At 45.4% G+C, this 27,271-nt stretch overlaps 1 protein-coding gene across 2 annotated transcripts in view; it reads left to right on the top strand.

Annotated features, from left to right (window-relative positions):
- Positions 1–27,271, top strand: part of ITGA11 (integrin subunit alpha 11) — a 167,419-nt gene that overhangs the window by 75,803 nt on the left and 64,345 nt on the right. For both annotated transcript variants that reach the window (XM_075133254.1, XM_048867418.2), the window contains 9 exons: positions 5,139–5,248; positions 9,619–9,710; positions 11,155–11,269; positions 13,159–13,286; positions 16,125–16,273; positions 17,561–17,705; positions 19,397–19,562; positions 20,344–20,414; positions 24,686–24,830. In XM_075133254.1, the coding sequence (XP_074989355.1) occupies positions 5,139–5,248; positions 9,619–9,710; positions 11,155–11,269; positions 13,159–13,286; positions 16,125–16,273; positions 17,561–17,705; positions 19,397–19,562; positions 20,344–20,414; positions 24,686–24,830 (1,121 nt within the window). The remainder of the gene's footprint in view (positions 1–5,138; positions 5,249–9,618; positions 9,711–11,154; positions 11,270–13,158; positions 13,287–16,124; positions 16,274–17,560; positions 17,706–19,396; positions 19,563–20,343; positions 20,415–24,685; positions 24,831–27,271) is intronic.

The raw sequence follows: 27,271 nt of genomic DNA, 5'->3' as shown, positions 1-27,271 counted from the left end.
TTTCTACCCACCTTATAGTGCAATCATCCAACCCATACTTCTTTAACTTGCTGACAAGAATACTGTGGGAGACCGTGTCAAAAGCTTTGCTAAAGTCAAGATACAATACATCCACTGCTTTCCCTTCATCCACAGAACCAGTAATCTCATCATAGAAGGCGATTAGATTAGTCAGGCATGACCTTCCCTTGGTGAATCCATGCTGACTGTTCCTGATCTCTTTCCTCTCATGTAAGTGCTTCAGAATTGATTCTTTGAGGACCTGCTCCATGATTTTTCCGGGGACTGAGGTGAGGCTGACTGGCCTGTAGTTCCCAGGATCCTTCTTCTTCCCTTTTTTAAAGATTGGCACAACATTAGCCTTTTTCCAGTCATCCGGGACTTCCCCGGTTCGCCACGAGTTTTCAAAGATAATGGCCAAAGGCTCTGCAATCACAGCCGCCAGTTCCTTTAGCACTCTCGGATGCAACTCGTCCGGCCCCATGGACTTGTGCACGTCCAGCTGTTCTAAATAGTCCCTAACCACCTCTATCTCCACAGAGGGCTGGCCATCTATTCCCCATGTTGTGATGCCCAGCGCAGCAGTCTGGGAGCTGACCTTGTTCGTGAAGACAGAGGCAAAAAAAGCATTGAGTACATTAGCTTTTTCCACATCCTCTGTCACTAGGTTGCCTCCCTCATTCATTAAGGGGCCCACACTTTCCTTGGCTTTCTTCTTGTTGCCAACATACCTGAAGAAATCCTTCTTGTTACTCTTAACATCTCTCGCTAGCTGCAGCTCCAGGTGCAATTTGGCCCTCCTAATTTCATTCCTACATGCCCGAGCAATATTTTTATACTCTTCCCTGGTCATATGTCCAACCTTCCACTTCTTGTAAGCTTCTTTTTTATGCTTAAGATCCGCTAGGATTTCACCGTTAAGCCAAGCTGGTCGCCTGCCATATTTACTATTCTTTCAACACATCGGGATGGTTTGTCCCTGTAACCTCAACAGGGATTCCTTGAAATACAGCCAGCTCTCCTGGACTCCTTTCCCCTTCAAATTAGTCCCCCAGGGGATCCTACCCATCCGTTCCCTGAGGGAGTCGAAGTCTGCTTTCCTAAAGTCCAGGGTCCGTATCCTGCTGCTTACCTTTCTTCCCTGTGTCAGGATCCTGAACTCAACCAACTCATGGTCACTGCCTCCCAGATTCCCATCCACTTGATGATTACCTGTTCTGTTCATTCCCTCTGGGGCACCAGGCATTGGCCACTGTCGGCAGACAGGATCCTGGGCTAGATGGACCTTTGGTCTGACCCAGTCTGTCCGTTCTTATAACCAGGTCAGGCAGAGTCACCCTAGGACAAGGGTAATCCTCCAGTGGCCTAGAGCCACCTCCAGGGCTCCCGCACCATTCCCCACCCTACAGAAAAATAGGTGTGGCCACGACAACCTAGTGCCATACAAATCCTTGGTAGTGGTTATGGCCTCTGGTAGCCATATGCAGCTGGGGTAAGTTAGAGCAGTCTCAGGGATGCTCCAACTTAGTGCAGATGGACCAGCCCAACACAGGGCTGCACCAGGATCAGGGAAGTGCAAAGGTGAGAATTAAAGCATGTTTGCAGACAGTCACCCAATTGTTTAGTGGTTATTGATGATTAATTTCCAACTAATTACTAATAAAAAGCTGAGGGATTGTAGGGGTCTAGGCACAACAGAATCCAGGTTATTAAGTTTAATATCTGGGCAGGAATCGCAGGGTGTACAACACCGACACTCACACCGAGGGCAAAACGAGGCTTGAATCGCTTCTATTATCACAATTAGTAAAGATTCAAAAGTGGTACAGCAGTAATACAGGGCAAATGTGATCTCTTGCACCATCCCTCACAGGTATACTCACACTCCTTCTTGGGGATCTGCTGGTAAGAGGCATAGGTCCTGCTCTGTCCTTGGCATGCCAAATGAGTCCGATGGTCCAGGTCCTGGTACAGATCCCTCTTACACGGTGGGCTGGCCTATTACAGGGGCTGTCATGAACATTCATACAAATGCCCAGCCTCCCTTGTCCATATCTAACTTCCCCACACTAATTCTATAGGTTAGTATATTAATGAATCTAACTTATCACCATAGACGTCAATCCATTGCCAAGGCAAGTTCGCGGGTAAGCATTCACCAACATTTTATCCTAAAATATCCGAACCTAGTATCAGCTCCATGTTCCTGTGGTTACTTGTTATCATTTTGTACTAAATCCCCCCTTTAGAACACTGTTCCCAGTTCCCCAAAACTCAGGGTGGCTGTCGGCTATTTCAGTGATTCTTAACCAGAGGTCCAGGGCCCCCTGCGGGGCTGCAAGCAGGTTTCAGGGGGTCCGTCAAGCAGGGCCAGCATCAAACTCACTGGGGCCCAGGGCAGAAAGCTGAAGCCCCACCACCTGGGGCTGAAGCCAAAGCCTGAGCAGCTTAGCTTCATGGGGGCCCTGTGGCATGGGGCCCCAAGCAATTGCCCTGTTTGCTACCCCCTAACACCGGCCCTGGCTTTATATGCAGAATAACAGTTGTTGTGACACAGGTGGGCCGTGGAGGTTTTATAGCACTCTGGGGGGTCCTCAGAAAGAAAAAGATTGAGAACCCCTGGGCTACTTATCTATGCCAGCGTTCATAGGCCTCAAAGCCTTGTGCTGATGGCTTAAGCTCGTGCCCTACAGGATACATGCCTGCAGGTTCCTTGCATCACAGCTAGGTAAAATACAATGCTGAAGGTAGCTCTATGGGCTACAACACACACCTCTGGCCAGAACCTTGAGCAGATCAGAAACACACCCAGGGTCTGGCCCACAGACTTTCTTCTCGTTAGCGCATTTTAAACCCCAAACTTTTATTGGCATTTGCTTCAGCTTACTTGCAAAGATCTTAGGCCTTGGCTACACTTGCGAGTTACAGCACAACAAAGAAGCCCCGGGCGCACTAGCTCGCTCCCCGTCCGCACTGGCAAGGCACGTAGAGTGCTCTGCCTCCCCGGCTACAGCGCGGCTGGTCTCCTCCTCGGCGAGTGGAATAACGTTTGCTGCGCCCCCGCTGGAGCGCCGCGGCACCAGTGTGGACGAGGTGCTGCATTACTGCGCTCTGATTGGCCTCTGGCAACGTCCCATAGTCCCCTTAAGCCAAGTGGCCACTCTGGTCATTGTTTTGAACTGGCTGTAGGAATGCGGATATGCCCTTTGAAAGCTCCGTTTGACAGCTGGCTGCTTATCTGCTCTGAGACAAAGCAACCATTAGTGTGGAATGCCGTGTGTGAGAGAGGGAGGCGGGAGGGGGAGGGGGGTCTGCTGCTGTCTGAATTTACAAGACAGCATGCTGACATGCTCTCAGCCCCCCAAAAACCCACTCTCTCTCCCCCCACATACACACAACACACTCCCTGTTACACTCCACCCCCATTTGAAAAGCACGTTGCAGCCACTTGCATGCTGGGATAGCTGCCCATAACGCACCGCTCCCAACGCCGCTGCAAATGTGGCCACACCCGTGCGCTTGAAGCTGGCAGTGTGGACAGACTGCCGCGCTTTCCCTCCTGCGCTCTCCGAAGGCTGGTTTAACTCGAAGCGCTCTACATCTGCAAGCGCAGCCCTGCCCTTAGTTGTTGTTCTTCTCGCCTTAGTCCAATATGTGTGGCATCAGCTCTTTGAGTCCTTCTTCTCCATTCCAGTCTGTCTTGAAGCAGTTGCTCAGAAACTGCACAGAATCCTTTGATATGGTATCCACCCATCTAGTTTTGGGTCTTCCAACCTTTCTCATACTTTCCACTTCTATGTTTAACACCTTTTTCATATATATTCTTCCAATTTTCTTTTCATGTGCCCCAACCATCTAAGCCTGATTCCCTCAGCTTTTCTATAGTTGGTACCACATTGTCTCTTCCCCTAACTTGTTCGTTCTGAGCATGGTCCATCCTTGTCACTCCAAGCGTCCATCTCAGCATTTTGAAAGGCATTCTCCTATTGCAGATCGTTCCCCGCACATCTCTCCATTTCACCCATGCCTTTTCTGTTCGGCTTGTAAGTTTGTCATTGAATTCACCATTATCCTGCGCTATATAACCTAGGAACCTGAACTTCTGTACCTTTGGTGTGACTGGCCCACCAGACTTACCTTGCAGGAAGACAACAGAACTGTATCATCGAGTCTACAGACCATGGCCTCCATTTTATTTCTTCTGATTTTCATGCCATTTCCTTTAAATACTCACCTCCATCTCTCTTAGATCTTACTTTCAAACAGAAATTATACGTGGTTATAATACTTTAATGTTCCCTGATGTGGTAGAGAAGTTAGATCAAATTACTTGTTTTGCTACTTGGTTGGATGCAGAGAATGATCACATCTCCCCTCTGGCTATTCAGAAGTGGAGAAAGCTTCCCCTGACATGTCATAACAATGTAGGAAATATTTAAGGGGAATGAGTTGTTGGTTCTTTTCCACCCAAGGTTATTAGCCTCCCAGGTTGTCTGGATGTTTGAACAACAAACCAGTCACATAGACTGGGGATGAATTCACAGATGGTAGTGAAGAGTGGAGAGTTATGAAGTCATTTATTGTGGCAATAATACAAATATGGTAGGAAGGAGCCATTAAAATGTCAATATTTGCCAGCTGCTGAGCTTGCTCTCTCTGAAAATCTCAGCCACTTGTGGGATTAGGGATCCAATTCTCATTACAAGTGATGGGCATCCATATCCTTTAGGCAGCTTTGAAAATGCTAGCCTCAATGCGTATACAACACAGGGTCAAATCCTACCCTCATTTATATCCATTGGTTTCATTTCACAGAAGGGGAAAATGGTTTCCTGAGTACTTTGAGGGAATTTGTGTCCACTGAAACGTTTTTTTCCACATAACAAAAAGTATTTCATTTAAATCCAGCTTTAATCATGTAAATCTTAGGGATGTTTTCTTCAAACAAATACCATACATGTTTCTTCTCTGTCTGCGTTAATTCGCTAGCGCTGTATATTGTTTCTTTGGGATTCTCAAGAAATGATCATTTGAACCATTCCTGGGTGTCTCTGATGTGGTGGCTCAGGGTTTGGTGCTGAAATGTGTGTTCTTTGCAAGTGCCCGCTCATGTCTTGACGGAACATTCTCTTGTCCAGGCTGGTGGTGGGAGCCCCCTATGAAACCAATGGACAGCTGAAGACTGGAGACGTCTACAAGTGTCCGGTGAATGGCGAGACGAACGGCAACTGCACCAAACTCAACCTAGGTACCACATGCCCTGCCACTTACGCAGTACAGCTAGCCCGAGTGTTAGAAAATTATGAGTTAGGCACACACAGATCATGAGATAATATATACAAAATCTTGTGATTTTAAACTCATATATAAAATAGTGTGTGTGTGTGTTTCTTTTTATTTATCTTCTGTCTTTTGAGCCTTTAAAGGTGCACTCCAGTCATGTTTTCAAGCTTTTCTCCATAATTGTGAGGGCGAGAACCGTTTTTTTTGAAATGGCAGCTGAGATAATCATATAGTCACATGACGGCTGGAGCTGGGACTTTAAGAAACACTAAATCTCGTGAGATTAAAATGCTTGAGCAGCCTCCAGAGGGAGCAGAATCAAAGAGCCAGACTGGTTCCAGAGGTGGTGCCTGTTCATTGTTGCCCTCAAGTTTTGCTTTTTTTTTAAAACAAAAGTCCTCAGCTGGTGGAAATCCGTGTTGCTCCCTGACTTCGGTGATTTAGGCCAGCTGAAGAGCCAACCCCATTGTTCCACATAACCTAAAATGAAAGGAAAAGTTTCCATCTTTGTAAAAAGCATCAGAGTGGCTCCCCAGCTGGTGTGGATTGTTCTGGGCCCAGATGGAGCTCTTTCAATTTACACCAGCTGTGATTCTGCCTCAGAGATTTTGGCTGGGAAGGATTTAAAACCTCCTCTGCCCTGTGTGTGGCCTAAATGGCATGTGCCTGGGACAGAAAATGAAACTGACTGGGAAACTGACTGCTCCATTTTCATCCTTCTGGCTGAGTGTGAACACACAGTATGAACAGTGAGAAGTTCGTCAGAATGAAAGAAACAATCCCTAGAGACAGGTTTCAGAGTGGTAGCTGTGTTAGTCTGTATCAGCAAAAAGAACAGGAGGACTTGTGGCACCTTAGAGACTAACCAATTTATCTGAGCATAAGCTTTTGTGGGCTAAAGCTCACTTCATCAGATGCCTGCAGTGGAAAATACAATAGGAATATATATATATTTTCTGCATACAAGGCTCCAAGAGATCCAACACCTTCTTGTCAACTGTTTGAAATGGGCCATCCTGATTATCACTACAACAGTGTTTGTTTTCTCCTGCTGATAATAGCCCACCTTAATTGATTAGTCTCGTTAGAGTTGGTATGGCAACCCCCATTTTTTCATGTTCTCTGTATATATATATATAGCTGTCTTCCTACTATATTTTCCACTGCATGCATCTGATGAAGTGGGTTTTAGCCCACGAAAGCTTATGCCCAAATAAATTTGTTAGAGTCTAAGGTGCCATAAGTCCTCCTTAATCCCTAGAGAGTTAATGATCAGAAGTGTTACCTATAACACCGGCAGAGACATTTGTTTATAAAGTATAGAGAGCCTGGCCATGCCCTTAATATTGCACACACAGGGGGGACCCTCTGTATTTAGAGAGACCCCCACATCCCAGGGGAAGTCACCCCACCCTATCTGTCTTAGGTACTTATATGGCCCCATCAGCATAGTGTATAGGGCCCCATCAGCCCTCAGTCTGTTTATCCTCACAGCCCCCAGGGAGGCAGGGCAGGGCTGTTATCCCCATTGGGCAGAGGGGGACGGAAGCATAGAGAGACTAAGTGACTTGGTCAAGGTCCTACCGGAAACCTGTGGCAGAGCAGGGAATTGAACCAGGGTCTCCCAACTGGCTAGCGCCCCAACATGAACTTCTGTCTAGAGCTGGTTGGAAAATGGGGGGACGGGTCTGCAGAAAATTCCAAGTTTTTGTCAAAAAACCCCAAATTGTTTTTTTTCTCTCAAACCAAAATATTTTTGGCTGAAAAATGACAAAAATTGAAACAATTTTGGTTTTCAGCTGAAAATATTGAGTTTTCAGGTTTGGGGTTTTCTGACAAAAATCAATTTTTATTTTTTTTTTCTGAGAAAGTCCTTTGCCTCGCAGATTCTGTCTCCACTGTGAGTTGGGTGTGACTCCAGGCTCGGGTAGACACACTCGTGCTCGCTCTCATCAGGCTAGTGGACTAAAAATGGTTGTGTTAGTGTCACTGGGGTAGGCTGGTAGCAGCGAGCAGCAGCATGGACAAGCCACACCAAGTCTGTACCCACGGGGGTCAGGCGGGTTTGAACTCAGCCTGGAGAGCTGGTTTCACCACGCGTGGATGGCGGTGCGACCCCAGGTACACTATTTTTAGCACGTTAGCGCGATGAGCGAGAACAAGTACGTCTACCCGAGTTGGAATCAAACCCTGGCTCCTAGTGTAGACATGCCCACAGGGTGGGTCTTGAACTAAAGATCAAAGCTGCTCTGGAAACTTTGGGTGTCCTGTAACGCACGTCAGTAATGCTTTGAACCCGCAGGATGAGAGTAAACTAGACTCTGAGTTGAAAGCGAGGAGACCCAAGTACATTTTGTCTTCCCTTGGTGCCCCTGGAGTAGTAGGAGTTGGGGACAGGTTCCCCAGCAATTTGGAGGCTCTGGGGAAGAGGTAACACAACCATAAGCTTTGCGGCATTGCCAGCATGTTATCTGTGGGTGTCTTGGGGCTTGATGTGTGTACTAGTCACCCTGCCTTGCCCCATCTGGCCCCTAGCCTGCGCTTCTCCCCGGACATGGATCGCTGACCCCAGGGATACCGTGTACAGGAGACAAGGGGAGTGGTGACTAGAGGAGACATCAGCACAGAAGGTTTCCTCTGTGCATGGATCCACACAGAGAGATCAGGGCTTTTATTTTCATGTACAACAACCCTCTGCCCTTCATTCCCCCTCCAGCACTGATCCTGCAGAAAAGTTCAGCCCCACAATATTCATAGTTCCATTCTCCTGCCCTCCAGGAGTCTAATGTGGTTGAGATTCCTGGCAGGGATGTTCTTGGCCTGAGGAATCCCCTGGTAGTATGGGACCAGCATAGCACCTCTTACACCCTGCATGCTTGTCCCTACCCTAAGCACCTGGGTTGTGGCTAGTGAAAGTAGGTTCTGACTGGGAGCCACTGTGTCCAGCTGCTCCCCAGATGCTGAAACAATCTGTTGGAGGCTGTTACCAGCCAGTTCGAGGTAGAGCAACCCTGAGGCTGATCTAAGTTGCACCTCAGTACTGTCCCAGTGACCACAGGATCAGGAAGGCATAAAAATGGCTTTGAGCCCCATCTCCATCTGTGCCAAGTGCAGGAGGGCCAGTCCCAAAAGTCCTGCCAATTATGTTTCCCAATTGTAATTGATTATGAACAAATACAATTCCAGTTACACTAGAAAATATCCTTTAAATTGTAGGTGGGCCGGAGGCACGACATGTACATCTGGCACTGCCCCATGTATGAGCTTTCTCAAAGTTCAAGGGTTCAGGAATCAAGCTTTTTATATGGGCCGAGTATTCAACCTACAAAGTTCAGCTCAGAGTCTGGGGTTTGGGATGGGGTATGGACTTGTGGTTCAGGCTCCTTCCCATTTAAAATCCCACAAGAGCCTTGAGAGAGACTGATACAAGGCCCCAGATGAAAGAAGAGGCCTCATGCTCTTCCCATTAATTGCTCAGTTTTTTTCTCAGTTCCCACCTTCAGGCACTGGGGCAAAGGAGGGAAGAACCGTCCTGTATATCACACTGTGTTCCAACTTCTCTGACGCTCTTGGTGAGCAGGCATAGGTCAAACGTGCACTCCAGCGAAGCACTGCCCACGTGACCAAGAGATGTAAAATCATAGTCACGTGAGAATTTAAAATTGCCAGACCACCCCTGTCAGGTTCGTTTTTGCACCCCCACTAACCATATGCTGCAGGCTGGAAGAGATGAAACGATTTCTTTTGCTGAAGCTAAAGGATGTTAACATTTACAGAATGAAAGCATTGCATTGTGGGACACTCTCAATTTTAAGAAATGGAATAAATTTGCAAATATACATCGGCAACTGCATGCATTTCATACCTGCAATGGGAAATTACTTGCTAGACCAGTTCAAAGGTTTTTCTAAGGCTTATCTAGTAGGAAGTCCAAGTTTTTAACTCATTATTTAATTCCCTAGAAGACTTTTTTTCTATTTGTCAGTTCAGCCCATCCAGGGATGTTCTGAGATCTTGGCTCTGTGGCAGTTGCATCTGTTGAGATAAAATATAGGCTCTGTGACATGAACAAGATAAAGATGTCTTGAGGTCCTTCAGCTGGATCTGTTCTTACACTTACTAGGATACTCACAGTGGCACAATAAAAAAGTGGGATTTTTTGGTTTGTGTTACAATTCTTCGGACCGCTTGTGGTCTGCTGAGGTGCTTCCTTCACAATGGTAGAGCCTCGGCCAGCTGTCCAGGTGTGACGTATAAAACCATTTCGGAAGCCTGTACACTAGCCGCACACTGCTGGATGATACAGCGCATCTAACCTTGGTATTCTTTCTCAAGGAAGAGTAACACTCTCCAATGTGTCAGAGCGCAAAGACAACATGCGTCTTGGCCTGAGTCTGACCACAAACCCCAAGGACAAGAGCTTTCTGGTAAGAAATAAGATACTGTCTATAAATAATTGGCACTTAATATGCAAACTGCCTGGTGCTTTTTTGGTATATTGAGTCTCTCTCCAGGATCTCTGCAGCCATGTTCCTCTCACTATTTGTCTGTCGTTTGTTTCATTAACTTAACCCCAACAGGATTGTTTTATCCAGTTATGAATATAAATGCAGGCCCTCTGCCTTCCAAGATAGCAGCAGCTTCTCCAGACTGCCAAAGTAAAATGCATTTTCCAAACACGTATAGTTAACATTTCACGTCAATATTCTGTTGACTTCATGGATCAAGCTTTCAGTCTTGGCTTCTATTACAGCATGCCTCCTTTTGTGCATGGAACAACGAAGCCTTTGCTAGTTGGCATTAAGGGGCTCATAGGGTCACAAAGTCTACACTACACACTAAGCACAGGCTCTTAATCAGGTTTGCGCTCAAGCTCCCCTTCTGTCCACACACAAATCAGCTTGACTCGGGTCAGCAAACACTCAGGACCCATGTCCGAGGAAGCTGCTAGTGAGGTGGATGGGTCAGAACCCGAGTCCCGCTGTGACTTGGGTCCAGCCCTGTCATTCTGCAGTGTGGATATAGCTCAAACCGCAGACCTGAGTCAGAAGGTCTATATAGTGCAGTATGGACATGTTAGCATGGCTGTGCGACCCAACTGTAAGCCCAGGTTTGCAAAGCTCAAACACGGGCTTGGAAACATCAAGTCCACAAGCCCGGGTCCCAAAGACACGGCTTTACAATGCAATGTAAACTTCCCCTTAGGTTCATGAGAAATGGATAATGCAAATTGGCTCCAGACATTCTTGCCTGATATTGCCACTTCTGACTCCTGACAAGCTGTTATCTCCACACTGTCTGCTCTCACTGCCAATGCATACGGATCTAGATCCTTACATGACAAGGTGAGGATTTTTCTAAATCCAGCCCAAAGCCTGGAAGGGAACTCCTCCTACACAGAAGATATTGGTACAGGATAAAATGCTAGTACACCCTGCCATGAGCCCACATCCTGCAAGTTAAATCTGCCTTAGCATAACCCACAGACACCCAATCATCCCAAGAGTTCGCATATTTTAGAAAGGAAAATACATGTCACTTCCTTACTTAGGCCATTTGCTCCCTCTGTTTCTACTTTCTGCACCCCCTTCAGGATCTGTGCCACCCGTGGCAGTCTTCTCCACATGCGCACAATGGTCTTAATGGCTAAAGTCTTACCGTAATTTGCTCTGGAGAAACCAAGTAGTGTGCTTCTTCATGCAGGCTGAGCTGGCATTGGAGGTGTTTGGCGAGAATAGTCCCTGAGTCGTACATGGGTGCAGATCTCTGATTCTCTGCTGTTGATCTTTATAGCCTGTAAAACAGAGGCTAAATAAGTGGCAGTTTTTCAACCCTTCACTGTTGTTTTATTTTTCCCAATTTTCTTTACAGGCTTGCAGCCCTCTCTGGTCCCATGAGTGCGGAAGCTCTTACTATACCACAGGAATGTGCTCCCGGGTGAACTCCAACTTCAGATTCTCCAAGACCATAGCTCCTGCCCTCCAGAGTATGAGACGCAATCTGTTATGTAGCCTCTAACTCAAACCCTGTTTTTGAAGTTAAATAGAATTTTTGTTCTTTAATCGCTTCAATGCCATTGAGAAAACAAAGTGAAGTCAGGATTGAAAAGGAGGCAAGATAACAAAGGAAATGATTTGCAAAAGGCGACCCAAAGGAGATTACATGCACAGACATCTGGCCAACATTTTCCTTCTGAGTGACTCTTGAGGAAGACCTTATGCTTCGAAAACTGGAAATAAGGGTCCAGCATATTTGATCAGCACCCTTCAGTGCATTGGGAAGGGGAAAGAGGGAAAGAATTCAGGCATTGGCTGCACAAAACAAAGCTCATTTGCTGAACAGCTAAAAATGTTGGCCAGTATTTTCAAACCTGGGTGCGTAAAGTTAGCCACCTGGCTCCCATATGTAGGCACTAAATAAGTGTCCTGATTTTCATGGGCACTCCACAGATGCTGTTGGGTTCAGTGGAGGTTCTGGGTTCTCAGCCCCTCTGAAAAATCAAGCCACTTATTTAGCTGCCAACATTTACATCCTCTTTTGGGGTAATTTTGGCTTCCATCCTGTTGAACAGACCAATGACGAGCTGGAGTTTCTTTGGGTGATGGAGAGAAGTGAATTCAGAGCCTATTAATATTTTAACAATATTTTTCTTTAAATTTCCCCTCTTATAATGTAATGTCGTAGGATGAATTTCTCCCATTGGTGCCCCGTTTTTGTGCAAGTTGATGATGTCATTTCAGACGTTCTTTTCAATCAGAGATGCTGCTATGATCACATTGGGAAGTGTAACTGATACCTTGGAAGAAACTAGATTACCAAGCCTAACTTTATATTAAAATAATAATTGAACAAGCATGAAATATAAGGTCCTCCTTCCATTTGAACGTGAGACCACTCAAGCTCCCTTCCCCGTGGTTTATGAGTTCACTAGATAGCGATAGATCTGAGTTCCCTTTTGATAGAATCATGTACCCTGTGACTCATGGCATGCTCAGTGGTAGCACAAATCCATCCTTTGCTCCCCCAACAGTTCTCTGAAACACGTCATTAAGTCTTATAAAATACGAGGGCATAAAAGAAAGCAATAAGGATAACACCTGACAATGGCACACTTCGGAAAGGAAACTGACCAATCCACAGCTCATTTGATCAGTCCTTCCTAATGTGTTGCTATTGGACAAAATCCTGAAGTCCTCACTTGAGTTTTTTTTTTGGTCTTAATCTTTACTGTGGCAAAAGCTCCCCTTCTCTTTAGTTGGAGCAAATACTGATCTATACTATTTACTGTGCACTATAAGTGGGTTGAGTTCTGTGTAACCATAGAAGGCCTGGTCCCTGCCCCAGGAAGTTACAATGCCAGGATCAAATTCTGCCACACTTCCACTGGGTGCATCACCTCCTGCTGGTGTTGATTCTGCATGGTGCGTAGGCATGTGCTTATCTCACACTGAAGTTAAGCATATGCTTAAGGGCCTCTTTTTGAGTTGCCCCCTTGAAATCAAAGGGATGACTCGCAGAGTAAAGTACTACTCAACATGAGTAATGGTGGCAGAATTGGGCCCTGAACATTTGAAGTAATCTAATACACTGGATGGAGATCCAAATCTGAATCGGAGCCGGCAATCTGAGGTTGCTTATGTACAATATTATTCTTAGAAAGTTCTCCAGCTCTCTCCTGCCAGAGCTAACCATGGGTGTGGACTCTCTCGATCTCATTTAAGTGAATGTGACCTGAAGGTCTTTAGGTATGATTTAAATCAGATTTTTCACACAAATCACAAGAGCAAGTACCTGACTGCAGGGAATAAAGCCATAAATTTCCACTTTGCAGTTGTTGCCAAGGTCTTTCAATAATATGCTGCGTATTTTCCACAGGATGCCAAACATACATGGACATAATCATTGTTCTGGATGGATCGAACAGCATATATCCCTGGGTTGAAGTGCAACATTTCCTGATAAACATCTTGAAAAAGTTTTACATTGGGCCTGGTCAGATACAGGTAAGCATGTCCCTGGTCATTCTCTGCATTTATGTCTCTGTTCATTCTTGCAATACAGATTTTCCTGGTCTATTTCCTAGGAGACATGTCCCTTCGGTGCCAATATACTGCAGCCTGGCAAGGCGCTTGCCCAGAATAAACCTGCAGAGTATGGATATGAAAGCTGAGCCAATGGAAATACTGCTCACGTTAATGTTCTTAACTGAAACAGAGAGTAAGGAGCAACCCACGCAATGAAATGAGAAGGAAGGAGGGTGATTAAGTTGTGTGACCCTTAATTAGCATCGCTCTGCGGGTATGCAGTTTGTAGCAGCTGTGGAGGGTACTCTATCTTTTTCTTGCTGGGCCTTATTGGCTATCTCTATACAGCAAAGAAAAACCCATGGCTGGCCCGTGCCAGCCAACTCCGGCTTGCAGGGCTGTTACCCGCACAAAATTCTCTGTTACTCACACACTCAAGGGCACCCATCTTTACCCAGTTCCTAGGGCTCCAGGTGAAAAGCACCTAACTTTACCCTTCCGTGGGCTCTGGGCAAACACCTTTTCCCTGTGGACTCAGGGCTTAATCTTTTGCGAGTTTACAGGGTCTTTTACCAGTGAAAGAACCTTACACAGTAATATCCTACATAACCTCTATTTATTAACAATCACCAAAAACAGACTACACATGCTACACATACAGTGCTCCCCACTCCCAATAAGATGGATGAACTTTTCTTGATGGCCAGTCAGGATCAGGTCCATCTGGGAGACTCCAGTTTCTGCACAGTGTCATTGGCAGAGTGTTGAGGTCTGGCCGCTCTGATCTTTGGGGCTGTGTCCTGGAGTTGGTTCCCAAAGAACTTCTTTTTGGACCCCAGATATATAGTGATATTTGGGTCCTTTTTAGCTATACCTTAACCAATCATTATACTAAAATTTTACTAACCAATCCTAACATAGTGTAACAAAGTTCTCTAACCAGTCCTATCCTACCATCTTAATTAATTTACACCTAGCAAAATTAATTATGTAACAGACAGAAACAATCAAAGAACCAGACAGAGACCATACAGACAAACAATAGGGAAGTGGGGACCATAATGACAAAACAATAACGAAATGAGGATTTCAGAACCACAACTATTGATAAGTGATTGCTTGACAGACAGGATGCTATCAAACTAAGTTTTCTTTATCTTAAGATCTGTTTCTTTATCTGGTGATAGTGGGGGCCATTAGGACGGGGTCTCCTTCTTAACAGCCTGCTATTATATTGTTTTAATGTAATTTAGATGGAATGTGAGGATATGGCTTCCTGCATCTCAGCCAATGGCTGCTGCTTGGCTGCTCTTTTAATCTGGCTGCAGACGAATGCCGTAGGCTTTAGGCCTTACAGTATGGCTGCAGACAAAGGCCTTATCCTTACAGGGCAGTTTCATTGCTGTGTAGACTTCTGGGCTCAGTCCAAAGCCTCAGATCTGGGACCCTCCCACCTCACAGCGTCCTAGAGCCCAGGCCCCAGTCCAAGCCTGAGCGTCTACACAGCAATGAAACAGCCCCACAGCCCAAGCCCCACGAGCCTGAGATGGCTGGCATGGCCAGTTGCAGGTGTCTAGCTGCTTTGTAGACGTACCAGTTGTGGCTGATGTCGGTACCTAGGTTTGTGACTGAGAAGCCAGTAAGAGAAGGGGGGAATACGACACAAGGATTTCAGCCAGTTCTGAATCCCCAAAACTGTACAAAGAGCCACCCTGTACATCCTCAACAAGAGAAGACACAGGTCAGCATTATGGGGCCAGGGGACCTGGTCTGTACAACTTAACACCTAGGTTCCCAACCACAACACCACCCCTCTCCCCTTGGCAGGACGTCTGAGCATGGGTGATAGCTGGCCAGAATATAGACCTACGATTATTGCTGGCTTTGTATTGTCAACTGTCATTTGGGGGGAAATATGGAGCAGAATTTGACTGAGTTTAACTGTGGGCAGAGATGACTGTGGTGAGAACATGCTGAAATAGAGTCTTCTCTGCCAGTTACACGTAAAAAGACGTCCTAAAGTTCCCCTTACCAAAGGATGGATTCTAGTATCTAACTCCCAGCAGAAATAGGGCTGAGAACAGTTTGTTTGCCAGATCTTCTTGTTTGGAGCAGAACTTGTTTAGTGGCTGATCTATCTTCATGCACTTTTAATGGACTACAATTAATTTCCCCACTAACTTTGGCAGAGATGCTACTGCAAACTCTTTTTGTATTCGCTTATTTATGTTGTCAGTGCCAAACCTCTAGCATTATAAAAAGACCAACAGCTTCCTGCCTTCCTTTTCCCTTGTGTGCCTCATTGTTCCCTGGGCTCAGAAATGGCAGGGCTGTTGGTTTTCCCTACACAGAATTAGGAGACGTTTGCAGCTAGTTTGGGGGCTATGCAACAGGTGAACCTGCAAAAAGGCTTCTGTTCTTGTGTGTACACTCACACACGAACGGCTATGTGACTGTGCTCCTTTTAAATGTCATTGAATTGTAAGGTTCTGTGACGCACATTTTGTGTGCAGGTCACTACATAGACCTACAGTATTATCATCACTGCCGTAGACATACCTGTTAGTCCACTTACTTGTAGCACAGAAGCAATGTAAGTATGGAAAAACCTGGTTCGTTGCAGATGGCCCCATTACTGCACACCCAGACTCCTAATCTCCACATTTCCAGTAAATCATACAACAGTTAGTTATATATAGCGATGTACTGTATATTAACTGAAATTATACTTGATCACTAAAACAGGCTCTTTGTTTCTCGGGTGACTGCTATGATGTGTGGTATTTGCATCCTTTGTAATGCTCCTTTAATTCTTAGGTTGGAGTTGTTCAATATGGAGAAGACGTTGTGCATGAATTTCATTTAAATGACTACAGGTCTGTAAAAGATGTGGTGGAAGCTGCTAGTCACATAGAGCAGAGAGGAGGTACAGAAACCAGGACAGCATATGGGATAGAATTTGCTCGGTAAATCACAAATACGGACTCCCATTTATTCTAATTACAAGTCTTTCTTTCTTTCTTTCTTTCTTTCTTTCTTTCTTTCTTTCTTTCTTTCTTTCTTTCTTTCTTTCTTTCTTTCTTTCTTTCTTTCTTTCTTTCCTTTCCTTTCCTTTCCAGGTGTTGAAAAGTAAACAATAGTCCCTGAAGTAGGGGACATTTCCAGACAAAGCCATAATGATACTTTGTAACAGAATATATCCAGCTCTATTCTCCACTGCAGCCGAACCCAGGAGGAGGGAATCAAGGGTTGCTGTATGTCAGCGTGACATCCCCCGAATCCTGAAGCTGGCTGGGATCATTTCAGCCCCTGCCCAGTGGTCCCCAGGGGTGTCTTCCTCCAGCCAAGCATTACCACCCTTGACATACCTCTATCCTGGGGCTGGGATAAGGGAGCATAGACCTGGCTATTGTGGCTCTACACTAGACCAGGGAAATCCCCAACCTGTTGATTAAGCCGGTTTTCTGCATGCTTTGTGCTGAGCAGGAGGAAAGGACTCAGGCCCGTTTATTTCAGGGATAGCTCTTTCTGAACCTAATCTGGGTTGCACTGTTCCGAAACAGAGTCAAACTGGAAATATGAACTAGCCCAGTGGCTGAAGGAGTTCTGATCTGAGAGTGCAACCCAAATGCGCCGCAGCAGAGCTCTATAAAGACCAGAACCAGCCTACAGTTCAGATCTTGTTTTTCCTTCTCCCTCTTTTGTTGCAGAATTGCAAGTGGTGTGAGATTAGTAGGAATATTGACCACTAACCCACAGCACGATCGCCCTTAATTTATAACTGAATTTGTGGGCACGTTTTAATACAAAGACTGAGCCAGATTCTGATCTGTTATATGACGTAAACCTGGAGCAAGTCCTCTGATTTAATGGAGTTGCTCCACAGGGAGATTACAAGTGGGTCCACTATGAGGAAATATTGCTTATTAACACCACAAAGCTTTCTGAGAATCCCATATTTTGTTGGATTTCCTTTTTAATTTAAGAACTCGCAGTCCATTAAAATAACATTTTGTGGTTTGTGAGTCGACCTTGGAGTAGATTCCTGTTGATCTGAATGGAATGAGAATCTTGGAATTTGTTCAGGTTAAACCAGAGTTCAGACAACAGAAGGGGTTTTTCATGTAAGTGGGACAGGCCAAAGTGAAACACACCCAGCATGGCAATGTATATTAAGGTATGTTCTGATCAGAAGAAACCTCTTGCAGCCAGCCTGCTGCTTTGCACTGCCCAACAGTTCCTTTTAATTTCAGCTCAGAAGCCTTTCAGAAAGGTGGGCGAAAGGGAGCGAAGAAAGTGATGATTGTAATAACCGATGGGGAATCCCATGACAGCCCGGACCTGGAGAAGGTGATTGAAAACAGTGAGAAGGACAATGTCACCAGATATGCTGTGGCAGTAAGTCACTCTCCTATTTAACAGTACATTGAAGGTCTTCCATAGTGACCCACTAAACTTGGCATCTGCCCCAGCTTCCCCATTTGTGAAATGGGTACAGACAGGTAACAATATAGAGGCATTCTTCTTCTTTGCCTTGTCCCATCAGTCCGGGTTGGCTACTCTTCTTCTTCATCCCATATGAGGGTGGAGGCCAGAAGATCCCCCCTTAAGGTCAGAAACCAGGCACCTCTACTGCCCTGACAGAGAGGCAAGGGGCCAGAAGTCAGGTGCACTAACAGCTAGGCTGCCCAGCCCTCCAGGCCCCCATCCCAGTGCACTTCTCACTGTGACGTTGCACTCCATATGTTTTATGGAAATATGCTAATGAGTGTGAATATAATGTAACTGGAATTTGCTTCATGCAAAAGGTCTCTTGTAAGGTATCATTACAAAGCTTATAATCTATTGAGTGTGTTTGACCTATTTGTTTAAATGTATCATTCTTGTAGCTGAAGCTAGAAATATGAAGTATTACTCTGAAGTCCTATTGTAACTATGCAAGGTGTGAGCCATTAATGGTGGCTTAGAATCTTGATAGCTCCCATTAACTAGGACAGTTGGTTGTGAATGGCTCAGTTTACTCACAAATTTTCCTGGGTATGTGCAGGCCAACCCTGAAAGAATGGAAAATGAGGTCTTACAGTGACATGTGATCATGTCACCTGGTACTAAAATCCATCTTAAACCTGGTGCTTTTCCATTTAGAAGGAAGGGTGGGAACCCAGAGAGAGACAAAGGATACCCACCTTGTGCCAAAGATATAAAAGGGGGTGAAACAGAACAAAGGGGGCTGCCAGTCATGAGAAATCCCCTAGTTACCACTTGAGCTGAAACTAACAAGAACTGTACCAGGGGAAAGGATTGGGCCCAGACTAAGAAGGAGTCTAGTCTGTGAAAGAAGCTTTTTGGAACATCTCTGAGGGTGAGATTTACGTGTATTCAGTTTCTTAAATGTAGTAGGCTTAGACTTGCATGTTTTGTTTTATTTTGCTTGGTAACTTACTTTGTCCTGTCTGTTATTACTTGAAAGCATTTAAATCCTACGTTTTATACTTAATAAAATCACTTTTGTTTATTAATTAACCCACAGTAAGTGATTAATACCTGGGGGAGCAAACAGCTGTGCATATCTCTCTATCAGTGTTATAGAGGGCGCACAATTTACGCGTTTACCCTGTATAAGCTTTATACAGAGTAAAATGGATTTATTTGGGGTTTGGATCCTATTGGGAGCTGGGTGTCTGGGTGCTGGAGATAGGTAACTTGCTGAGCAGTTTTTGGTTAAAGTCTGCAGCTTTGGGTGCATGGACCAGACCTGGGTCTGTGTTTGCAGCAAGCTGGTGTGTCTGGCTCAACAAGGCAGGGTTCTGGAGTCCCAAGCTGACAGGGAAAACGGGCTCAGAGGTAGTTTCAGCATGTCAAGTGACAGTCCCAAGGGGGTCTCTGGGACCGAACCCGTCACACTCACTTCGTGATCTCAGCCTGCAATTGAATTGCAAGTACAAAATGCAGGGACCAATTTTATGGATGTCTATGGCACCTTTGTAGAGGGAGGCTTCCCTTTTGAAAACCTGGCCCTTGGCATCTTGGGAACGCTATGTCCATTATGTGGAAAAATTAGAAGACTTATTTTTGTTTTTCACGTCCAGGTTTTGGGGTATTATAATAGAAGAGGAATCAATCCATCAGCATTTTTGAAAGAAATAAAATTTATAGCAAGTGATCCAGATGACAAGCACTTCTTTAATGTCACAGATGAAGCAGCACTTAAGGATATTGTGGATGCACTGGGAGAGAGGATATTTAGTTTGGAAGGTGAGTAATGTACATTTCCTGCATTCTAACAGGTTTATAGTGTTTCTAACTTCTGCATATTCCTACAGACCATCTTCACTTTTAGGATAAACCTGCGTGTTGCCTTGCCAACCCAAACATTTGACCTTCTGACTAGAATGGAGTCTGCTGGGCATTTTCCTAACATTAATAACATCATACTTTGTAAATGAAAACAACTGCATTTGTCTAATTATGTGTTGAAAGACATTCCGTGCACGGAACATCGCGTGCACCTCCGACACAAGAGGAGCAGCAACAATTCCCAAATTAAGGTTGCCAAACATTTTCCATTGTGAAAAAATCTTTGCAACCTTTATTCGAAGATGTTTAATGCTTCCAGCAGGCTTTTGAAATTTGGCAGGGGGTAGTCTGGCAGTCAGTCTGACCCCATGAAAATCCATTCAGATTTGGCCATGTTATAAGCAGTCAAAAGTCACCATATTCTGGGTGTGTATAGCATATATTGGAATGTAAAGTGCAATCATCTAAACCTGTATGGACACCTGGGAGAAAATGAGGCCCTTCTATAGAGGCAGAACGTGCCATATTTATTCACTGGGCTAGATCCTTGGCTGGTGTGAATTGGTGGAATTCTCTTGACTTCAGTGAAGTTACACCAATTTACACCAGCTGAGGAATTGGCCTTTCCTGTTCTGGAGTGACATGAGGAGGTAGTAATTCATTGTGCCTCATTCCATTCGGTAACTGGCCATCTCCCCTAGGACAGGGCTTTAATTGAAACACTTCTTTTTTATTCTAGGTACCAACAAAAATGAAATCTCCTTTGGACTTGAAATGTCTCAGACTGGATTTTCATCACACATTGTGGAAGTAAGAGAATAGATTTGTTTTTCTCTCCCATTCAAGTATTTTTTTGCAGGTAACTGTCCTATGGAAAGCAGATATGGTGGCTTTTGGTTTTTTGGTGTATGAATCCAAGTTGCAAATACATGGCCCAGAAGTCTCTGATGTGCCTTAGGGTTTGGAGATAGCTCAAGGTCTTGATCCCTGAGGAGGAGTCCATTTTTCCTGTTGTACATTGATACTAACTCCCAGAGTAAGTGTCCCGAATTTTTCCAGTGTGTTTCCATTTCACTCTTGATGGAAAGAGATGCCATTCAAGAGCTGACACACTGATTTTTAGGAATGTGTTGGGTGAACATTGAAATGAAAATCATTTCTCTCTGGAGCTGATGAGCCAAATTCTACCCTGGCACAACTCCAGCAAAGCCAAAGGGAGCAGTGAGTGCCAGGTTCCTTGATAGCTGGAATCAGCGCTGTGAACCGATCTGACTCTTCCCTGGAACGTGGGTGGAAGTCCCAACTTTCCAGAATGTTTAGGTGATGTTTATAAACACAGTAAAACATCTTTATTGCTCTCATCTCAAAATGGGAGGGCAAATGAATTAATTGCCTCAGGATATATATAGATATACACACACACACACACACACACACACACATATATATATATATATATATATATTAGTTATTAGCTTTAGCTGGAGATGGGCAAGCAAACATTTTATAGAAGCTAGTGCTGACAGTTGAAATAGACAAGGCAAAGGGTGGGGGGATGGGGGAGAAACTGCTGTTATCCTCACAACAGAAGCATAAGAGATTTGTCCCAGGGCACAGGGGGAATCTATGGCAGAGCCCAGAATTTGAACCCAGACCTCCTGCATCCATTCCTTTCCAAGGGTGGGCTGGCTGTCTGAGCAATCACTGCAATGGCTAGCTCACATGGCAGCATTACCGGTGTCCCCTGCATTTTCACATCCGACTAGTGCTGTACTCTTCACCCTGTGAGAGCCTCTGGCATTCCTGTCTCTCCCCAGCTGGGACCTGCACCTCGACAGGGTACTGCTGCCTAATCAGAGGGACCCTCACTCTACAAGGGATGCAGGTTGGGGGGTGGCTTCCCACTGCCCACCTGTGTCACGCCAGCCACAGTCTGACCCCCTTGCCATTGTTCCTTCTCTGGATGGGTCCAGCCCCTTTCATGTGACAGGAAGCAGAGGAGGAGGCCCTTTGACACAGGAGAGTAAAGGCCATGCATTGTGCTCAAGCTGCATCCAAGACTCCATCTGCAGTCAGAGGCTGATCCAAAGCCCAGGGAAGTCAATGGGAGCGTTTCCTTTAAGTTCCTATAAGTTCAGTGGACTTTGGATCAGCCTGAAATGAGGGTGGTTCTGGCTTTAAAAACCCAGCCCAGCTTGAAATATTCACAGCCATCCAAATGCACGAGCAGGGTTGAGCAGTTAAACCAGGCAGTGTATTATGTGGGCCACTTGTTGTATATAAACTTGGCGATGGAAACACGACTGCAGACACAATCTCAGATGTTACCCAGAAAATGTCTTTCTCCTGCTCTGTTTCCTCTCTTTGTTTTCCATCCTGCCTTTCTCTGCACCTGCTAACAGCTGCTGTCCAGCACCCACTGTACTGCCAGGAGGGTAGCTGAGGACCTGCCTCTGTAGCCAGTGTTACTTCTCCCCCAGAAGAATCAACAGCTTTTAACCAGACTTCAGCCTTGCTTTGTTGTTTGCTTGAGGACAGACTTTTTCAGAAGTCTTGCCAGAGCTGAAAAGATTGCAGGAGTTGGCATGTCTGAGAATATTCAGTCGCTAACTTGGCACTTGGATTTAATGCACGTGGCTTAACTGCTTTTAAATGCTAGATGTTTTTCTAAACACGTCTAGTACACTACTGAAATGCCATGTGACAAGGTGCAAAAGACAGTGCTGCTAGGATCAGTTGGACTCTTGGAAATGAAAAGGTCATTGAAAAGACAGGGCTTGATTGGAAATATTATTACAGTAGTTTTAAAAATATACCTTTCTGTGAATGTTTTGGAGACTTGCTTCCTTGAAGCTTTACTTGCTAAGTTCATCAGTCTTTCTGAAAATGACAAGTATGATTTGTGGGAATAACTTTTTCTTGGTTTTCCTATAACCTATAGTGAGTCATCAAGCCAATAAATACACTGCCTAGAAATTAAAATTTCAGGAAAACTTTAACAACAACAAAAAAAAAGCTGATAAATTTCCTATTGGGGAAAACAACTAATTAGATTCTTCTTGTTACACTCATTGATTTCAAACATCTGGCTTTAACCAGGATTTGCCGATATGTCCCATGAGGGGAATAATCATTTCTACATGGTAAGAAATATTTTAAACAGAGAGAGGGGCCCAAAAATTAACCTTGAATCCGCCCCACCTGTTCCTTCTGAACCTGTGTGTGGCAGAGCCGAGGGAGTCCATTTGAATCCCCTTATCTGAATCTGACGTTATGGATTTGGTCTGAGGTCTGATCCAAAACTGAGCCTGCTTTCCTGTTCTGGTAACATCAGCTAATCTAAGGCGATTTCCAGTGCTTGGGGTCAAAATCTCAGGAGACCAGATGGGGAGATTTCAGGGCCATCAAACCAAAACTGTAGTCCTAGTTTGATACAAAACCTAGACTCAGACCCTGACCTGACTGTCTCTCACATCCAAACACTGCACCCTGGGCCTGACGTCAACAGTTATGGATGGAGCCAATTCGAAATCAGATGTGGAACTGAAGTAGTGATGGCTCCCATGTAAATCACTGGCTAAATCCTCATTGATTTTACTGGGAGCGGGATTAGGGCACATGGGTGGGACCGGGGCACTGGTGCGGTTTAGTGGCCCAATCCCATTGTCTTTCAAAGGCAAAGGGATGTGCTGCTAAGTCATTGAGACTCGCTTGAAAATTCCACCTTAAATCTCTACAAGGACATGGCCCGGGTTTTACTTAGCCTGTGTATCACCCCACTCCCTGCTGGGTCTCCTTGCTATGGGAACCTGGAAGAGTTTCCATGCTGGATGCACAAGTCAGTGCGATCTACTCCTTGCTGTTTGCAGTGAGTGCAGTGATGTTATTTGAGGAAAGTTTGAATCCCAGTTTGCCATCTGCTGTGAAATGAAAGGTAACTGAGATTGCACTGAAGGGCTGCTTTATTTCATTATTTTTAGCACTGGATCAGGATGCTCTTAGTCAGACTTTGGTTTTAGCCGTACTTATGATTAAACTTCTGCAGGGCTGAGGACAGGCTGGCTGCTGCAGCATGTTATTAAATGACTGAGCACGGAGGGCCGCTACCAGCACTTCCAGAGCTGATTGTTCGGGTTCAGTCAATAATGGGTCAAATCCCTGGGTCCAGCTCTGCTGTGCTGGGCACAGGACCCAAAGGGGATAAGAAAAGTTGCTTTAAGTCACCTTTGTGCTTCCCCAATCCTGGAAGCTGGCTGGGGGCCAGTTTGAGGCCCGATGTAACTTAGAGCAGCCCCTGGCACAACCCCAACATGCCCTCGAGGGATGCGGAGCCATTGACACCCAGAGCAGGTTGCTGACTGCTGGAGCAGCACAAAGCAGATCGGACCCATCGGGTTTCCTTGCTCTCTGCAGTCTCCGCAATGGGATGAGGACACTTGATGAGCCAGGTTTAACAAAGGTGGCAGGCTTTGATCCTGCAAGTCCTTGTGCCAGGTACAGCAGGGTGCTGCGCTCCGGCATGCGGGGGCAGAGACACGCAGGCAGTAGCGGTGTTCAGCACTGGGTGTCCTTCTCCCCGAGCAGGCATGAAGCTGCAGCTCCTGGTGCCCCCACTGCCTTATTCTCAGGTGCACTGGATAGAAGAGGGGGTGGGTCGAAGTGGAGAATGGGTGTATCTGAGTAGACTTGGCCCTGAGTGCAGCAAGTAGGGCAAGCCGTGACACGCCCTTCTGTGGCCAGCTGCTGCTACCAGGAAGGATAACCTGGCCATGTCGCAAATGCTCTCATTGGTTCAGGGTAGGATTCCCTGGTGCTTCCAGACAGGATCCTCACCTAGCGCTTGGGTGCACCAGTGCCAGGCAGGGTCAGGCTTCAAATGCATCTTCAAAGCAAGCCCAAGTTCAGCCCCTTTTTGGCACCGCTTCACTGTTGCTGGGTGATTTCGTATCTCAGCTGGTTTCCATCTGTCGTTTGCTCGGTCTGACTTGATTCACGAGCTGGTTGGTGTTTGCACTGAAACCACCTTCGGCACCCACGGTTCCAGATGACAAAGGGCTCTAAAGCTTTTGCGTTCCCCGCAGGACGGGATTTTGCTTGGGGCTGTAGGAGCGTATGACTGGAATGGAGCGGTGCTTAAAGAAACCAGCAGTGGAAAAGTCATTCCTCATAGGGAATCGTATCTCCAGGAATTCCCGGAGGAGCTGAAGAACCATGGAGCATACCTAGGTAAGGAGATTACACAGAGCGGGTCGGTTTCCCAAACTAAATTCATGATTTTTGCCATTTTTAGACCATTTCTGCCAGGCCAAAACATCTTACCATTATCTACCTACTACCTGGTTTCTGTAGTACCCCACTGTACAGCCTAAACCTCTTCTTTGCTAAGCGTGCTCTGAATTCTAATCAGTGGCACAATCACTCTACACCAGGCTGCTTTTAGTCCCAGAAATACCCCGGGCTGGACAACATGTAACGCGCCCCTTGACTAAACTCTTCCTTGCAGGGGGAGGCACTAGAGTATCTGTTGGGCACACCTGCTGCATGTAAAAGTGTCCAGGTGAAAATTTCAGCAAAGTCCCTCCAGGCCAGATTATCAGGGGCCTCTTGCAGGTGCATGAGACTGGGGAAGGGATGCAGCAGCTCTGTTCACCCAACCCTTTGGACTCCCCTCTCAGGGGCAGCCACAACCCTCAGCCTGCCTTTCATGAGTGCAAGGTGTGAGAGAGGCCAAAGGGAGAGCAGCTGATTGGACTCACTGGCTGATGGCTGCCCTAGGCCAGCTCTGGGGAGCCTGTGCTGTATCCCCTAATAAACATGGGTAATGCTTCTCCGTGCAGCTTCCTCTCCAGCCTGCTACAAATCCCATATGACGTGGCCTCAGTATAGCCTGCAAATCCTATTTCTGTTCAACTGTCTCTAATATGTCTCCTTCTTCCATAATGATAAGGGATATTCATCAATATTCATCAGTAATTCTCCCCAGTCTGTTATTACTGCTAAATGCGTGCCTGTCTTTCTTCGTGATCTGCAATCCCCTCACACGTATATAGTGATAAATAGGCTAGCGAGTACCTCTTGCATCCTAATGCTGTTCGTTTGTCTGTCAGGTGTCACTTTAGCCATTCATAGGGAAGCCATTTGGGGGTAGTTTATCTCTTTTCTAGGTGACATCTAAAGTACCTGCCTAGCCCAAGAACAATGTAATCATTTAAACAGGGATTTACCAGACATTGGAGGTGCTTGTGTAATTACTTTGATACTCAGCCAACCCTGATCTATAGATTTCATGGCCACACTTTATATCAAGGTTACATGTATGAAGCATATTAATAAATGATTAATAGACGCTATAAGCCTTGCATGAGTGTAAGTGTTGCAGACTATTATAATAACGTCTTCTACCGATGGGCTAGATCAGTGGTTTTCAACCTGTGGTCCGTGGACTCCTGGGAGTCTGCAGACTGTCTAAGGGGTCCACAAAAGATTGTTACCATAGAACAGTGGTTGTCGATTTGTGATCCACAGATCATGTCTAAGCTTTCCAAAGGGGTCTGCAGCTCCACTTGGAATTTTTTAGGGGTCCACAGATGAAAAAAAAGTTGAAAACCCCTGGGGTGGATGATTATAAACACCTTATTGATACATTGGTAGGGTGACCAGATAGCAACTGTGAACAAACGGGACAGGGAGTGGGGGGGTAATAGGTGCCTATATAAGAAAAAGTCCCAAAAAACGGGACTGTCCCTTTAAAAATGGGACATCTGGTCACCCTATACATTGGACTCTATAACAATTGACTAAATATTTATTAAAACATATTAATCACCTATAACCCCTTTATAGACTATTGATAAATGTACCCGTAATATACAGTGTGACCAGTTTCATTAATGAAATCTAACCCTGCCTTCCTGGCTCACACGGTAGATTAGTTTAGAACAAGAGCTATAGATTCTGTGGCTAAAGTAAAGCCAATCACTGGGATCCAGCTGGATCATTCAGGAGGGTATAATTCAGCACCTTTGTCTGGTTTCATGTTCTCCATTTGTATATAGGACACATCCATATTTAACAATAGTCACTGACCACCTGGAGTTTTCAGGTCATAGGTGCAGGGTTATTTACTAAAGTGTTCATGAATCTAACATTCTCCATGGAGTCACAACTTTTTATAGCACTCATTATTTTGGCATCAAATATCAGTCCACTCTTTTACACTTGTGCAGTCTTCTCAGACCTGGTTTGTGCTCTGCTAGGAGGATGCCTTATACAGCACCATACTCAGATGCGTGGAATCATGCATCAATGTTTTGTATCCAAATACAGTGTTGTGGTTTGTATCATTTTACGTAAACCGTGCAGTAAGATGGCTATCAGAAAATGTAATGGACTTACCGGCTACTGCAATATTATTCTGCATTCGACTTGCTAGCAGCACCAAACCTTGTAAATTCCTTGTGGTAATCTGAATTATCAAGGAGATGGAATGAAGGGCCTGAACAATAAATTCTGGGCACTTCAAAACATAAGGTTAGAGTTGTCAGGTTTGTTTGAATGACTTTATCTTTTGAGAACTCTTGGTTTCCAGTTTGCTGATCTGGGAGGCAGCTGGAGTTGGGTTGGCAGCCTGAAACAAATCAAAACCAGATTGTCAGCCAACAAAGTTG

This window comes from Caretta caretta, chromosome 10, assembly GCF_965140235.1.
Source record: "Caretta caretta isolate rCarCar2 chromosome 10, rCarCar1.hap1, whole genome shotgun sequence".
Taxonomy (NCBI): domain Eukaryota; kingdom Metazoa; phylum Chordata; order Testudines; family Cheloniidae; genus Caretta; species Caretta caretta.
Note: the sequence above shows the minus strand (reverse complement) of the source record. Positions and strands in the feature narration are given on the sequence as shown.